General features: G+C 44.9%; 1 protein-coding gene across 3 annotated transcripts in view; it reads right to left on the reverse strand.

The window, feature by feature from the left end:
• The window catches only part of LOC306885622 (NACHT, LRR and PYD domains-containing protein 12-like), a 79615-nt gene that overhangs the window by 14338 nt on the left and 47080 nt on the right, over positions 1 to 18197 (reverse strand). For 2 of the 3 annotated variants that reach the window (XM_079442271.1, XM_079442272.1), the window contains exons 11-12: positions 10778 to 10948; positions 8775 to 8948 (exon numbers count right to left, since the gene is read on the reverse strand). In XM_079442271.1, coding sequence (XP_079298397.1) covers positions 8775 to 8948; positions 10778 to 10948 — 345 coding nt within the window. Of the gene's footprint in view, positions 1 to 8774; positions 8978 to 10777; positions 10949 to 18197 lie in introns of those variants that run through there. The other variant, XM_079442273.1, reaches the window with a different exon arrangement.

The raw sequence follows: 18197 nt of genomic DNA on the forward strand, positions 1-18197 counted from the left end.
TCATATCCATGAACTATACCTGACTCCTTGCATTCTACTTACCTGTGTTACTATTCCTTAGATCCTCCGACGAATCCTCCTACTCTGTTTCCTCATTGCTGGCCAGCAATCTCCGACAAACCTGCAAATACAGAAATCCTTCTATACTCAGCTAAGAACCCTTGAACTGCCTCCAGTGCTTCATACTCACCTGCTTGCTAACCTGACGATCTTCTTCCCCTTATTATTCAATAAACCATTCCTGTTTATTCACTTACCTGTTGTCTCTGGCTTGATCTGTGACAGAAGACCGGACCATAACAGTCACCTCTATGGATCCTCGGCCTCCCACTCCCGTAGAGGTCCTTGAGGAGCTGGTGAACACCCTCCAGGCCTCTCTCATGCCAGTCACAGCTCCTCAATAAGCCTCTGCCAGTCCCATGGCCTTGCCTGCTTTCTACACGGGTGACAAGGCTGGATATGGCGGCTTCCTCCTGCAAGTAGCTCCCTTCATTGAGATGCAGCCACAGAAATTCACGACTGAGCGTGCCAAGGTAGCCTTCCTTATTTCCCTCCTCTCTGGTAGAGCGTTGTTGTGGGCTAAAGCCATATGGAACGCCAGCAGTACCATAATTAATTCCTATGAAGCTTTCTCTAACCATTTCAAAGGAAGTGCTTGGCTTTGCAACAGGTGAGCTCTCTGTGTCTGAGCAACTCCTGCGGCTGCATCAGGGCTCCTCTTCCACCAACGATTACACCTTACAGTTTCGAATGCTGGCGATGACCAGATGCCCTTCTCAGCGCATACAGGCAAGGATTAGATCCCAGGATTCGGGCTCAGATCGGGCTATTTATGATGATTCAGCTGGATGAGAGAGCTTCATGCAAAAAGCTGATCGAATCTCACAACGCTTATCTGCCTGCCACACCACCAAAGCCGCTCACCAGCCAGTCACACTCACCATGGGTTCCCCAGTACCAGAGCCCATGCAATTGGACTCAACACGGCTCCTTCACTCAGCGTGCACACGTCGCCTTGTGACCAGACTCTGTCTCTACTGCGCTGCAGCAGATCATTAAATTGGGACCTGCCCAGTTTGACCCCCACGTCCTGCGGTAAGTACCCTTCAATATGCTCACAAAATTTCTGCACCTTCCATGTTATCAGTGCAACTATTTACCCCAGGCCATTCTGTTACAGTACCAGCCCTCGTTGACTCAGTCTCCTCGGGCAACTTCATATCGCAGGACCTATTAAAGCATCTCAATCTGCCCCGAACACGTCAAGCCCGGGAGCTCCGTGTGGAAACCATCCAGGGAAAACTGCTAGGACGTGGGCGGGTGAAGTACAGCGCTCCTCCCCTGAAACTCAAGATTAGTAATTTGCATGAGGAAACTATAACCTTTCTGGTACTGGAGGGACCCACGGTGGACATCATCCTGGGACACCCTTGGCTTGTTCTCCACTCTCCGGAAATTAGATGGGACTCATGTAAGGTTACTCGCTGGAGCGAAGTTTGCCCTCACAACTGCCTCTCAGCCCTTCCCAGGCCACTCCACAAGACACTTACAGCCCTGATTGCTTCCACACTCATCGAAAGTCCCAAACCTCAGGAGAAACCTACTGTCCCATCTGATTATGAGGCATTCCAGGATGTCTTCAGTAAGCAGGTAGCCACTCATCGGCAGTGGGACTGTGCGATCAACTTGCTGCCTGGAGCTAAACTCCCCAAGGGTCGAGTTTATCCGCTGTCCGTCCCTGAGCGCAAGGCTATGGAAGAATACATCCAGGAGGCTCTGAATCAGGGATTCATCCGACCTTTCACCCCTCCAGCTTCAAGTTTCTTCTTCGTGGGCAAGAAGGACAGGGGCTTGCATCCATTCATTGATTACCATGCCCTGAACTCTCTGACGGTAAAGCTCCCCTATCCACTTCCCCTGGTCCCTGCCGCTCTTGAGGAACTCCGTGGGGCCCGCATCTTCTCCAAGCTGGACCTGTGGAATGCATATAACCTTGTTCGTATGATGAGTGGAAGACTGCATTCATCACCCCCTCTGGCCACTATGAGTACTTTTGTTATGCCGTTTGGCCTAGCTAACTCACCGTCCGTCTTCCAGAGTTTTATGAACAAGGTGTTCTGGGAGTTCCTTCACGACTTTGTGATCGTCTACATCGATGATATTCTCATATACTCCCGGAACTTGACCGACCACCGCCACCACGTGATGCAGGTCCTCCAGAGGCTCCGCCAATACCATCTCTACCTCAATACCATCTCTACCTCATCGGCCAAGAGGTATTCAGATGAAGGTAAGAGTGGCCTCTGCCCCAGTCGGTGAAGGAACTTCAGAGATTTCTGGGGTTCGCTAACTTCTACCATCGTTTCATCAAGGATTTCAGTCTGCATACAGCCCCGTTAACCTCCATGCTCAGAGGCTAGACCAAGTCCCTGTTCTGGCATTCCAATGCCCACGAAGCCTTCGAAGGACTCAAGCCAGCGTTCAGCACGGGCCCCATTCTTCGCCATCCAGATCCCCACGCTCTGTTTGTGGTTGAAGTGGATGCGTCTACCACCAGAGTCGGGGTCGTGCTTTACCAAAAATTTGGTGAGCCTCCAGCCTTGCGCATACTACTCCAAGAAACTGACCCCAGTGGAGCAGAATTACGATATCTGTAACAGGGAGTTACTTGCCATCAAGCTCGCTCTGGAAGAGTGGCAGCATTGGTTTGAGGGAGCTAGCCATTGATTCTCCGTCATAACAGACCACAAGAACCTCCAATATCTCCAAGATGCCAAACGACTCAATCCCCGCCAAGCCCGCTGGGCCTTGTTCTTCACCCGGTTCAATTTTACCATTACCTACCGTCCTGGAAATCGCAACTGTAAAGCCCAATTTATACTTCTGCGTCGGACCTACACCGTAGCCTCTACGCCATAAGCTGTGCGTCGGTTTTCATTTATACTTCTGCATCGTCGACGTACAGTACTCATTATTTAAAACTACAAAAAGGAGACAACAACGGAACAGGAGATGATAGCATTCTTTCAATCTCCACAAGGATGTGTACCACAGCAGATCAACATTGTTTGTCGTGGACAACTACTGATGTATGATGTTATGTACTATAATAAATAAGACACTTGTTCTTTGCTTTGTTTTATTTCAAATAAGAAGGTGTAACATTAAACTATATTACAGTGCTCATAAACGCACACAAAACTCAAGTACATACGGAGGGAGGGCTTCTAGCAGACCAATCGCAGCGCTTGCGCTCCGCGTAGAATTGACGCGCTGTTAGATTTTTGGAGAGGTGCACGTCAGGTACGGTGTAAGCTACGGCGCAGGCCTGTGCGTCTCTGCGTAGTTTATGACGTACGTTTGACGCAGAAGTATAAATTGGGTTTAAGGCTGATGCTCTTTCATGCTTGCATTCCCCTGACTCACCTACTGACCCAGAACCGATTCTCCCTCCAACCCTGATCGTCAGCCTGATCCACTGGAACATCGACAAGGACATTCGAGCCGCCACTCTAACCGAACCCGCTCCACTGGGAGGCCCAGAAGGGAGAATGTATGTTCCCATCTCCCAATTTCAGTCCCTTCTGGGTTCAGTTCACAACACACCGGGCACTGGACACCCAGGCAGCCAACGGACCTTTTCGCTCCTCCAAGCTCGGTACTGTTGGCCCAGTATGTTTCGTGATGTCATCAGGTACGTCCAGAGTTGCTCAGTCTGTGCTATGTCCAAGACTCCTTATCATCTCCCTGTAGGCAAGCTTGTGCCCCTACCAGTACCTCGCCGGCCATGGTCAGACATGAGAATTGACTTTGTGACCGACCTCCCCAACTCTGATAACCACACCTGTATCCTGGTGGCAGTAGATCGTTTCTCAAAGGCCTGCAGACTAATTTCCTTCAAAGGTTTGCCCACTGCACTGGAAACTGCCGAAAGTCTATTTACTCATGTCTTCAGGAACTTTGGATTCATCTCCCGTGTCTGGAGAGCCTTCTTCCGGCTTTTAGAGGTCACGGTGAGCTTGTCCTCCGGCTACCATCTCCAGACGAACAGCCAAACTGAGCGTAAGATCCAAGAACTCGGGCGAGTGTGGGACTCAGCTCACGTTCACCTTCAACGTGCGGTGCGGAGGCTCAAAACATTTGCAGATGCCCGGCGTTCCTCCACTCCCACATACCATCCTGGAGAAAAGGTATGGCTGTCCATCCGGGATCTGCGCCTCCACCTGCCCTGCAAGAAGCTGACATCGGTCCATTCGAGATACAGAGGCAGATAAATGAGATCACCTATCAGCTCCAACTACCACCCATGTACAGAATTTTCACCCCACCTTTCATGTGTCCCTCCTCAAACCCTTCTCTCCTTCTGCGCCAGGATCCACCATGCCGGACGAGCCTCCTCCTCCAGAGATCCTGAACCAACCATCCGTCTATCAGGTCAGAGACATTCTGGACTCTCGGCGGCGGGGTGGCCGGCTAGAATACTTTGTGGACTGGGAAGGATATGAACCCGAGGAACGATCCTGGGTGGTCCGGGATGGCATCCTTGATCCCATGCTATTAAGCAACTTCCATTGCACCCATCCGAATCGTCCCGCACCAAGAGGCCGTTGCTTGAGGGCGTCAGGAGCCGCCCCTGGAGGAGGGGGTAATGTCAGCGAATCCACACAGTGACTGCCTTCACCATCACCACAATCATCAGCCACCACTTACACCAGATCACACTCACCTGAATTCTGATTACCTGCACCTATCATCTTCAATCAAGCCACCTACAAGAGCACGCTCCTCAGAGTCATTCATCGTCCGGTCTACCACTCACATCCATGAACTACACCTGACTCCTTGCATTCTACTTACCTCTGTTACTATTCCTTAGATCCTCTGACGAATCCTCCTACTCCGCGTTTCCTACTCCGAGGTTGCTGCTTGCCAGCAATCTCCGTTGAACCTGCAAATACAGATATCCTTCAATACTCAGCTAAGAACCCTTGAACTGTCTCCAGTGCTTCATACTCACCTGCTTGCTAACCTGACGATCTTCTTCCCCTTATTCAGTAAATCATTCCTGTTTATTCTCTTACCTGTTGTCTCTGGCTTGATCTGTGACAGTCTCTGTACTATGATGCAGTCGGAAACCAGATTGAAAATTGTTCAGGTATCCATTTAAGTTCAACAAGTTGTTGAGCTGACTGAAAACAACCTTTTCAATAATCTTGCCTATAAAAGGAAGATTTGATCCCAGGTAAAAAAGTACTCTTAAATTTATTAAAATTGTACATGAAATTCAGACGGTAAATTTATAGTGTAATTGTACTCCCAACAGCCTTCATTTTAATGCCATTAAAATGCATAAAAAATTAATTAAATTGCATTTTAATATATTTTTTAAAAAGTATACAAGTAATTTGTTAAGTGCTTGGTTAAGCTTTTAAAAAATATGCTAAAACACAAGAATACTTTGTGAAATTTTTTTGTCAGGGAAAAACACAGATTCAGTTGCAGGTTCAACTCAGATATTTATTAAAGGCAAATCCAGAGGGAGTTTTGGTTCCTTGCCGCTGTCGCCTCTGGCTTGCTCAGTTGGGGACACTTAATTTCTAATGATTATCGTCAATTTGATTTCGCAGATACCATTTAAACTAAACTGATCTAGACAATGACATCTCTGAATTCAATAATGAAATGCCTTAACTGAAAATTGAGTGTTTAATCTTATTTTTATACATTACTGACACTCTATCCTCCAATTTGATACTAAATACTTTGACACAATCTGTATTGTTAAAAGCGCTATATAAATAAAGGTAACTTGACTTGACTTGTTTCTTCACAATACCTGCAGAACTTCTGATGGTTCGGCTGGCGACTGGCCTAGAACATGGGCGGGTATATGCAAATGTGGGGGGCGTAACTATTAGTGACCCTGACTGTAACATCACAGTCAGTGTTATGTTCTGATTCGCCTATTTTTCAGTGGTCTTTTTTTATTCACAAGATTTACATAAGAAGGAGGAAACAATGGTGTTTGAGGCTCACTTATGTCATTTCCATGTACAGAACTTCTTGTTTATTGAAATACTATTGTATAAAATCAGTCACATTGCAATCGTGTTGATATTGATATTCGGAGAAACATCATGGCCATATAATGTTGCTTATCTAAATCATATTTTGTAAATATCTTTTTCTTCTACCGCAGTATGCATCTATAAGTCAAGTCACTATTATTTGTATAGCACTTTTAACAATGCAAATTGTGTCAAAGCAGCTTTACATCAGCTTGATATAAAGCTGGGTGGCTTTATATCAGCTTTACAGTATTTAGACGGGGAAATAATGTGTCGAAACAGTGTCATTCCCCTCTGGCCAGACAAAATCAGCAGTTTAATCTAGGCTAAAGCAGAGCCAGATTGTGCAAAGGACTCATCTGGTTCCTGTGGTTTTGTCCCGATGGCCGTCTAGGAGACGGGGTCTTCACTGGGGAACAGTCTCTGGGGCTCATCTAGTTGTCCTGGTCTCTGCTGACGTTTATCCTGACTAGTGCTATACATTTCTGTGAGTTACTTTGTGTGTGCGGTCTCTCTCACACACTCACTCAGGCTGTGCAAGCCTCATCTGGCACGACATAAATACATTATCAGTCACCGTTTAAACTGAATGCAATTAAAATTAGAATCATTCTCACGCAAAACGGCGTGTGTACACGTGACTGTGAGTGTGCGCGTGGCTGTGACGTCATTGCCTGCGCCGCTGGCAATAAAAGGATCGGCTCGGAATCAGCAAGACGTGAGACATGTGAAAAATCGTCTGATTCCGATCACTGGCCGGTCAATCGGTGCATCTCTACTTCTTTATTGATGTTCAACAGAAGCTTGCAAGTGATACCACAGAAGATTTCACAGAAAACCCTAAACACTAGCACAAGATTAAGAGCAAGAACATACAACTCCAGAGCTCTTCTGGAAATCCTGCCTTTTGTGATTTAGACCCTTGAACAAATTCAGACAGTTTTGACAAGGAGTAACCAGGTAATGAAGTGGCACTCCATTGGCTCTCAAGCCATTGATTTTGAGTTCTGCTTGCATCTGGTGGGAGTAAGTAAAATTCTGTCAGTAACAGGTGTTCTCTCAAAGTATCTCCAAAAAGAAGACATTAGATGGACATTATTACAGCTGGTCTGCTGGTTACAAATTGCAGAGAACAGCTATTTTAAACACAATCTGATGATGCTATTGAGGATATGTGGGCTGAAACAGTAAAACTAGCCTCAACAATTAACATTGAATTGCAGGAAAACAAGAAAGCCAGACAAGTTTCAAAGAGGTTGGATGACAAAAGGCAAAGCCAAACTCACTTTTTATTTTGCAAAACTGGACTTCAGCATACAAAGTATCACTGACCTATTCAGCAGTGAAACCTTGCCTCTCATCAAGCCTTCATCTGAAAATTTTCCATACTTGAAATCCCTGTGTAATTTTTGTTGGAGTTTTGAATGTGGAAATAGCTAAGGTTGAATACAGGATGTTGAGTAATACATATTTTAACTTGCACTGCATACTTATTGCTGCCATAATAATGACCCATTTCAAATGTTTACATGCTTTTCATCTTATCTTTCTTCTTTTTGTACTTAACAACTCCCACTCTGCTGGAGCAGTTATGAAATATTGTTTTTGTAGTCACAACAAGTCACAACAACCTGGAGCTGAACACGCTCAAAACTGTAGTCCTGATAGTGGACTTCAGGAGAAATCCCCCTGCACTCCCACCACTCACCATGAACAGCACTGTGGCTGCAGTGGAGTCATTCAGGTTGAAGTGACTCACATTGACTCCATCGTGAAAAAGGCTCAGCATAGGTTGTACTTCCTTCGTCAACTGAAAAAGTTCAAAAAAGTTCAACCTGCCACAGGTGCATATGACAGTTTTATTGAGTCGGTTCTGTGCTCCTCTATAACGGTCTGGTTTGGGTCAGCCAGCAAATCAGATATAAGACGACTGCAGTGGACTGTTAGGACAGCAGAAAGGATTATTTGTGTGCACCTGCCCAGTCTTCAGGACTTGTACTACTTCAGAGTGAAGAAACGGGCAGGTAACATCATCACAGACCTCTGTCACCCCGGACACAACCTGTTTGCACTTCTCCCCTCAGGCAGACGCTACAGATCTCTGTGCACTAGAACGTCTAGGCATAAAAACAGTTTTCCCCCCATGCCATCTCCAGCCTAAACAGCTAACACATGTGCCAACAGCTAATTATTAGCTGTGTTCTGTAATTCCTGCCTGTAATTCATTCTCCATATCTAATTATTGCCTCTCTCTCAAGTACTATGTAAATACATATGAATATTTTCTATACAGCTGTGTATATAGAGTAAATATTGCACAAATCTGTACATAAATCTTATGTTCCAGATTCATACACATTATTATTTTTTTTTTATTTATTTATTGTTAAGTCTTATTTAAATGTTTCTGTTCTCATGTCAGATATGTATGTATGTATGCATGTATGTACCAAGAGCTTCTTAAAAACCACAACAAATTCCTTGTGTATTTGCGCACACTTGGCGAATAAAACTGATTCTGATTCTGATTCTAAATACTTTCCAGGATTTCAGTATTATTTTTCAATAATAAATATGCATGCGAATTACAGCGAAGTGCAACAGTTACCTTACAGTGTTCGAGCTATAGTTATAACTACAACTATAAAGTATTTATGAATATTTCAATGAGTGCCAGTGTGTGTGTGATTCAGAAAGATGAATTACCACAATATCTCCAGTTTACAGTGAGGATCCTTCAGTCCACGAGAGAGCAGATTCAGTCCTGAGTTTCCTAGTTTATTTCTAGTCAGATCCAGTTGTCTCAGGCGTGAAGGGTTTGATCTCAGAGCTGAAGCCAGAGCAGCACAACTTTCATCTGTGACACCACAATCACTCAACCTGTAGAGAACAGCTCAGATAAGCAGGAACTGTACAATCAGAAAGAGAAACTAAGGTGGCCCAGTCTAAGGTGCAGAATTACTTCTATCTGGATTAATTTAATGTCAAATTAAATGTAAGAATCTTTTAACTTTTCATGTGACTACCTTAAAATCCTTAATATGTCTATATAAACTACACAGTCTCATCCCAACTCGTCATATATTGAAGCTTGGTCAGGACCGTTTTGGCATCGCTTTTTGACACTCAAGGTACCCCTTTAGCGTCACTTTTCGACATGAAGGGTCCTCCGTTGTTTTAAATAGGAAACTCTTAGCATCAATATGCCGACGCAATACTGGGAATTTTATCATCATAATTAAATGATATATTGGGTAATAGCATTGCCATTATTGCATATATGTAGGGGTGTGATTTTTCAATGTAAACAGTCAAAACAGTTTTATTTATATTACATTATTTACACATTTATTAGCATAACCCAACCCTGCCCCCTAAACCTACCATCTGTCAATAAAACACAAGATATAGCAGGCAGATACAACTAACGTCATAATTTATTGAAGAAAGTCGTGACGTATTGTCAAGTATGGTGAACCATACTCGAAATTGGTGCTCTGCGTTTAACCCATCCAAGTGCACACACACAGCAGTGAGTAGTGAACAAATGCACACACACACACACACACCGTGAACACACACCCGGAGCAGTGGGCAGCCATGCTGCAGCGCCCGGGGAGCAGTTGGGGGTTCGGTGCCTTGCTCAAGGGCACCTCAGTCGTGGTATTGAGGGTGGAGAGAGCGCTGGACATTCCCTCCCCCCACCTACAATTCCTGCCGGCCGGGGGCTCGAACTCGCAACCTTTCGATTACGAGTCCGACTCTCTAACCATTAGGCCACGACTTCCCCCGAAGTATTAATATTTCAGGTCTTCCGAACAGATGCGATTGCCATCTCCGTCCGCCGTGAAGACTTCCTGTGTGCTGCTGCAGTCTGTGCGTGAATTCAAAAAATGCCGCCAGAAGAACATCAGCTTTGGTTGTGAAATGCCATTGGCTCTTGCATGTCTCATGATCGATTGCGTCATGCTGTTGTGAAAGGCTATTGGCTCTTGTGTGTCTTGTGACCAATTGCGTCATGCTACGTGATGGGAATATCTTTTTGAATGAGATGTGAGCGCGTTAATGGAGCGGGATAATTTTCAGCGATTAAAACCTTGTGTTTTAATCTCTTCTTCGCATAAAGACTTCGTATGGCGTCAGAAGACTTGGAATGCAACACAACGTCTTTGTAATGTTTTTATACTGCTTGTTTATGGTCAGTTTCTGCAATAAATAGCTGTGACTGCACTTATATTTGCCTGTGTGTGTTTTATTTTGTTCAGAGGTGGGTAGGTTTAGGGGCAGGGGTGGGGTTAGGTGCTCCAATGAAAGTAAAAATGTATATAAAATGATTTCTATTTTTTATAAATGCATGCAAACCATTAAATTAAAACAAACAACTGAAAACAATGGAGGACACTTCACGTCGAAAAGTGATGCTAAAGGGGTACCCTTGAGAGTCAAAAAGCGACGCCAAAACGGTCCTGACCAAGCTTCAATATGTGACGAGTTGGTAGTTAGACTGGGTTGATATAAAACCAGTTGTCACATTTTTACATCATTAAACAGTATGTACTATTGTAAAGATGTAAGTAAAAATCAAGTTATCTATAGTAACTTTTTTTAGTCTTTTAGCTTTTGTGGTCATTTTGTTTTATTGTAAATTATAAATTTTTCACATTGGGAGGACAACAAAGGAGAATGCTGAGATTTTTACAAGACCTTACCGCAGTATCTCCAGTTTACAGTGATCCTTTTCAAAAGCAGAGAGCAGATTCACTCCTGACATTCTTAGTTCATTTTTAGACAGATCCAGTTCTTTCAGGTGTGAGGGTTTTGATCTCAGAGCTGAAGCCAGAGCAGCACAACTTTCATCTGTAACACCACAATCCATCAACCTGTAGAGAACAATGACACTTTTCAGTCACTCAGTTTAGAAACTACAGCTCAGATAAGCGGGAGCTTCACAATCAGAAAGAGACTGGCATGATTAATAGATCTAGTCGAAAACAGGTCTAGTGCAAACCAACTTCAACATGGGTGTTTGAGGGTGTTAATTTCAGTATAATAGTAAAAATTTCTGAATCTTTACATTTTTTATGTGAACACCCCATAAACCTCCAACATCTCTATGCTAGGAAAACAACCTCAAAAAAGTACTGAAACCTATGTGTAAGAGCCATTTTTGACTTTACTTTAAGTTTTGTCATGTAGGGATGTGTCCAGCAGGGGTCCCTTTTGGGCAACTTGTTACAGAATATAGGTGGGAACCTTCCATCAGGTGTTGCTGGAAGGAAGGTGCACACAGTTTTTTGACCACTATGCTAAGCTTCACTATGCAAGTAAAACATGTGTATTTGTGAAGGACTGGAAATGTTATAGTGATGGCGAAGTGAAGTGTTCTGAACCAGCAAAGCTTTCAACACAATTGTATCGGAAAAAGGTTCATTACTCTAAGCTTTTTAAAACGGGTTATGCTGTTGCCATTTAGTGGTCATAAAAATAAATAATATCTTCCAAAGTGTTATGTTCCATTACAGCCAGTGGTTTCACATCTGGTTCTACAACTGATTCTTTGTTTTATTATATTTTATATAAATAATGGTCATTGCCGAAGGCATTCATTTTTGTTGGTGTACTGACACTAAAATAAGAAATATAAATAAAACATAAATTAAATATATGATATGTTTATTTTAACTCTGCCTCAGTCCTTAGACTGTTATTTCATGGCCAAATTGAATTTTTGAGTTCAATATAGAAATTACGTAAAAAAAAAAACAATGCTAACACATTATAATGTAATATATAATGTAAAGGAAACATTGCTGAGGTTTGCTTCGTTTGAACCAGATACTGAAGCAATCACATGGTTTTCAGGCGAATGAAGCTTCGGATGTCATAGATCATGTGCTTTTCTCAAAACGAATCAAGCTCCGATACAGTGCTTCAATGTGAAATGTGTTGTTGTTTTTTTATACAAGCTTCGAAGCTTCGGTGTAACATCACTAAAATGTGGATTTATTGACTGTTTGTTTGGATCCTTGCTCACTTGGAAACGAAGACCAGTCACGGTAAAATAAATCTACAACTGTGAGCATTTTAACTTGTGTGTGGACATTTGTTGTTAAGAGTTGTTAAGGCCACTTAATATAAAGTTGGACCGAATATTTAATTCAACTTATTAAGTTCTGATCAAACTGTTTTGTGAATTGGTACAGCATTTTAAATGTTGAAATGTATTTCCTTTAAAGGTCCCATATTGTCAAAACTGAAATTTCCTGGCTTTTTTCATGATAACTGAGGTCTAGGGGCTATGTAACTACCATTTAAGTTTCAAAACAGTCAATCCACGGTAAAGTGCACACAGCCTGCATAAAGTAACTGTGCCTTTTCATGAGCCCTTGTGACTTCCATAAAATGGTGACGTCTGAACTACTCAGTCACCGCCTTCAGTCACCATCCCGAGCACCGCCCAGCGTCCTTTTGCCAGACCCCCAGACAACATCGCGTCCATGCCATTGCTTAGCAACAACAACACGGAAACATATCGAAAAGGTTAACTTTAACGGACGAAACCAAATCAGCCGACCATTAACGTATTTCATACACTACACAGTCGTGAGATGCAAGAAATCTTCAGACGCGCCCATATCACAGGGAAGTCGTTGCCTAATGGTTAGAAAATCGGACTTGTAATCCAAAGGTTGCGGGTTCGAGTCTTGGGCCAGCAGGGATTGTAGGTGGGGGGAGCCATTTATGCTGCGGCACCCGGGGAGCAGTTGGGGGTTTGGTGCCTTGCTCAAGGGTCCCACCTCAGTCATGGTATTGAGGGTGGAGAGAGTGTTGGTTATTCAATCCCCCACCTACATTCCCTGCCGGACCCGAGACTCAAACCCACTACCTTCAGGTTACAAGTCCAACTCTCTATCCATTAGGCCACGACTGCCCCAACAACGCTGCAAACGTTAACATTTTTTACCATCGTTTCTGTCCAGTCCACTTGTTTTATCGCATTTAACCACAGCTGTTGTCATTTTTTTGTCTGGCAGTGGCAGCAGGTATGCGATCAAATTTCTAATTTGAGACTGTATTACGTTGATTCTGGCATCCAACATCACAAAAAGATGATATTTTAAGCTCCTCATGTCACTTAGCTGAATTAGTTTGAATGGGCCGCCTCCAGTTTTCCCTTTGTTTTGCGGAAGGCTGCATCCTCCGGAGGTCGCATTTGTAGGCTGCATACATCATAAAGAAGATCTTATTTTAGAACATTAAAAATTATTAATTTTACCATTATTCTTAGTTAAATATAAATTGTTGTAATAGGCTTATGACTCGCGAATGTAATGCTCAGTTAACTGAAATAACCAGGTTTGATGACATATGCAGCCTACAAATGCGACCTCCGGAGGATGCAGCCTTTCGTTTGAGAAATGAGACAGGGCCCCGTACTGCCCTTTACCCAGATTCCCTGGCCTCTGACCCCTACTACCTGGAAGCAGCTCTCCACTCTCACGAGTCAGGTCTTTGGTTCTGTGAGTCACTACCTGGCGGCTAGACTAGTGCGACTCCTGAGATTCACTTCAAGCTACGGGGTCCCTGTCTTCCTGCCTTCCTCTGGAGTTGCTGCCTCCGTGTTTGAGTCCGCTACCACCTTGGACAGGCTCAGTGGTCATCCCTCCTGCCTGTATTGTGTTGTCTGCCCTGCCCCTCTGTTTGGACTGATTCACTTCTCACTCTCCCTGCTGTTTCTAGTCAACGTCTTGACAATAAACCACCATTATCCGCTCATTTGCATCTGGGTCCCATTTCTTGCAGATCCCTGACAGAACGAACCAGCCAGTTCAGGACCCAGCAATGAGCATCCGTATTGTTCCTCCCAGTACCGCCAAGGGGAGACTGGAACTCCAACGGGCAGTGGCATCACTCCGCCAGCAGGGCCGGGAGGTGGGTTCATTTGCCCAGTTCTTCTGGACCATGGCAATGGGCTTGGAGTACCCGGACTCAACTCTAAAGGAGGCTTTTAATCTCTGCTTGGATGACCCCCTACCACAATGGGAAATGGAGCAACTAAGAGGCCTAGATTATTGGACCTTTCAAAGTATTTGCACCATCGCAAGGATTGGCAGATCCTTCTTGGGGTGATTCTGGAGACAGACCTTAGTTTCAGTAGTCATGTCAAAGCAGTAACTAAATCAGCATACTATCATCTCAAAAACATTGCAAGAATTAGATGTGTTGTTTCCAATCAAGACTTGGAGAAACTTGTTCATGCCTTTCTCACCAGCAGGGTGGATTACTGTAATGGTCTCCTCACCAGCCTTCCCAAGAAGACCATTAGACAACTGCAGCTCATCCAGAACGCTGCTGCCAGGATTCTGACTAGAACCAGAAAATCTGAGCATATCACACCAGTCCTCAGGTCCTTACACTGGCTTCCAGTTACATTTAGGATTGATTTTAAAGTACTTTTACTCGTTTATAAGTCACTCAATGGCCTAGGACCTAAATATATTGCTGATATGCTCACTGAATATAAACCGAACAGACCACTCAGATCATTAGGATCAAGTCAGTTAGAAATACCAAGGGTTCACACAAAACAAGGGGAGTCTGCTTTTAGCTATTATGCAACCCGCAGTTGGAATCAGCTTCCAGAAGAGATCAGATGTGCTAAAACATTAGCCACATTTAAATCAAGACTCAAAACTCATCTGTTTAACTGTGCATTTGTTGAATGAGCACTGTGCTATATGTCCGAACTGACTGCAATGAATTTTATGTATAATCATTTTCTTTAAATCATTTTCTATATCATTTTAAAATTCCTTGTTTTTATTATTTTTATTTCCATGTTTTTATTGATTTTTAATGTTTAGTTTGAACTTAATTCCATACAGTTCAAACTGGACTACCAGTACACTACTGCACAAATACAACAATCTTTTTGCCAGCACTGGATACCATCCAATGCACATCCATGACATTTGCACATCCGGTTTATATATAATCTGCTGCATCTTCGCATATTACTGTGTGTATATAACGTAGAATGTGTACTACATACTGTGTATAATGTGTATCGGTAACTGTATGTCTGTCTAATAGTACACTGTGTGTACTGAGTATATGTATGTGTATATTACACATTGTCATCTGTATAAGTCTGTACGTATGTATGGTAATGTCTATATGTAAATTGTTTCTGGACTGTCTGGAGCACGCTCTCAAGAATTTCACTCACAAAGGCACATGTGCTGTGGTGATGTGACAATAAAAGTGATTTGATTTGATTTGATTTATTTCACTTTCTTTTATGTAAAGCACTTTGAATTACCACTGTGTATGAAATGTGCTATATAAATAAACTTGCCTTGCCTTGCCTTGCCTTACACTGCCAGAGTCGGCCTGCAGAGACCATGCCACCCTCCCTCTCATTTTGAGTCAAGTTCAAGACCCTCTTCAGTCTCCTACATTAAAGCGTAGACTGAGGAGGAAGAGAGCAGCTAAGACTGCTGTATCTGTTCCGAGTCCACGGAGTTAGCTGCAGTCAGTGTAGAAATGATCACGGCAAAGGATCCTAGGTCTGTTTCAGTTATCCCTGGGTCTGTCCAGTCTTCTCCAGTCATCAGCGACCAACCTGTTCTCTTACCCTTGCTGAGTCAAGTCCCAGATCGTCTTCTGACTCCAATAAAGCGTAGGTCAAGACGAAGGAAAGCAACCCAGAACACTGCATCGGTCACTGAGCCTGTCAGGCCCGCTCCAGTCAGTCCAGAGCCTGTCAGGCCCGCTCCAGTCAGTCCAGAACCAGTCAAGTCGGATTCTTTCATCCCAGAGATGGCCAAATTAGCAGCAATAACGTCAAATGTGGTTAAATTCAATATAGTCAACTCAGAAGCAGCCACGGCTGCTGCCGCCTCCCCAGTAGCAGTTGATCACACACTGCTGTGCCCCCAGAAGCCAACGCGAAGGAGGGCCCGGGTGGTGCAGTTTGACATTGCCTCTCAAGGTGTCCCAAGTCCTCTGGTCCAGGAGGGCCTAAGCCACCAGATCCCAGGCACATTGGTCCGGGTGGGCCTGAGTCAAGAGGCCCCAAGTCCAGTGGTCCAGGATGACTCAAGTCAGGATGCCTTGCCTCCAGAGGTCTTGGAGGACCAGACTCAGAAGGTTCCTAGTCCAGTCGTCCAGGTGGACCCAAGTCAGGAGGCCCAAGGTCCAATGGTTCTGAAAAAAACAACTCTGATGGTCCAATATCCAGTGGTCCCAGAAGTATGTAACCTGGTTGAACCACACCCTAGGCTGCCCACTTCACCAGTTGTCTCTGCCCTAGTGAAGGAATCAGTAACTGTCCGTGTAACTTTACCTGAACCACCTGTTAATCCTGTCACGCCCAAGAAGGGCAGTCATGTCAGTCGTGCCATGTCCTCAGACCCTGTCCTGGTTCCAGACTTGGAGGCCTGTCCTGAGCGTCCTAATCTGCCTGCTACAGCCAAGAAGGCCATATCTGTGCTGCCAACCAGTCATGTCATGATAACTGAAGGGGATGCTGTCTGTCAAGTTGTGTTCTCTGAGACCGTTCCTGCCTCAGTCACAGATGCCTGCCCAGAGCGGTCAAATCCCCCAGCTATGGCCATGCAGGCCGAGTCTGAGCAGTCCGCTCACCTTGTCGCGACCATTGAAGCTGTTGTTAAGCAGCCCGCTCCCACCGTCCTGGCCACAAAGGTCCAGGTCAAGCAGCCCGATCTTCCTGCAATGACCATGGAGGCCATTCCTGGGCAGCCAGTTCTCTCAGCCACAGCTCTGGTCCAGAAGCCTCCAGTGTCTGCTCCAGCTCCAGTGCCTGCTCCTCCAGAGCGCCCTCCAGTGGCCACTCCCCAGTCAGTCCCAGAGTCTGTCCTTGCGGTCCCGCAGGGCCCGTCAGAGTCAAGCCCAGTGTCTGTCCCAGAAGCCCTGGAATGTGCTTCCAAGTCTGTACCTGAACCTGTTCTTGCATCTCCTGACCCTGTTTTCCAAGAATGCACCCTCCCTGCCAGTGCAGTCATGGCCCCTGAGTTTGTCCCAAGGTCCTTCACCAGTCAGGAGTTGGCTCCAGAGACCACTAAGGCCATTTTAAAAGACTCCACCAGTGAAACAAGCCTCCAATTTCTCCAGAAGGACCACCAACAAGGTCCCCATCCCGCCCTCCCTGTTACCAAGGCCTTATGAATTTGCTAAGCCGGCACCTCCCTGGTCGGCCACAAGCTATTTCCCTGGAGTATTTTCCTCCCCAGTCCCACCTCCTATGTTTAAGGGCCGCCCTGGAACTCAAAGTTTTTTTCCCAGCCCGCCCTCCCAGTTGGTACCCCCTTTGACTCCTTTGCGCAGTGTGGACGCCTGCAGGCGTCCGTTGGGGTGAGGGTACTGTCAGGATCCTACCCTTTCTCTAGGTCTGTCTAGTTTTTGTTTTTTGATTGTGCATTATCTAGTTTTTTTTTCTCTTTGGATTTAGATTTTCTCTTGTCTGTCTTGTCGTTGTGTTGTCTAGAGTCTTGTCTTGTTTGTTATCGTGTTTTGCCCTGTCCTGCCCTTTACCCAGATTCCCTGGCCTCTGATCCCTACTACCTGGAAGCAGCTCTCCACTCTCACGAGTCAGGTCTTTGGTTCTGTGAGTCACTACCTGGCGGCTAGACTGGTGCGACTCCTGAGATTCACTTCAAGCTACAGGGTCCCTGTCTTCCTCTGGAGTTGCTGCCTCCGTGTTTGAGTCCGCTGCCACCTTGGACAGGCTCAGTGGTCATCCCTCCTGCCTGTATTGTGTTGTCTGCCCTGCCCCTCTGTTTGGACTGATTCACTTCTCGCTCTCCCTGCTGTTTCTAGCCAACGTCTTGTCAATAAACCACCATTGTCCGCTCATTTGCATCTGGGTCCCATTTCTTGCAGATCCCTGACATGACCCTAGTTACCTGTGGTTGGCCTGGCCGTGCGTCACTCAGAAAACAACAGGCCAATCAGAAGAGAGGCTCATGAATATTAATTAGACAGGCCAAAATCGACCTGTTCTTAGCAGAGCTCCTGAGAGAAGAGCTGTAAAAATATATTGAAATGGTTTTTGGTACTTATACCGCAATTATATATTCTTCAGGACATCAAAAACTAAAATAAAAC

The sequence above is a fragment of the Barbus barbus genome (genome assembly GCF_936440315.1).
Source record: "Barbus barbus genome assembly, chromosome: 19".
Taxonomy (NCBI): Eukaryota; Metazoa; Chordata; class Actinopteri; order Cypriniformes; family Cyprinidae; genus Barbus; species Barbus barbus.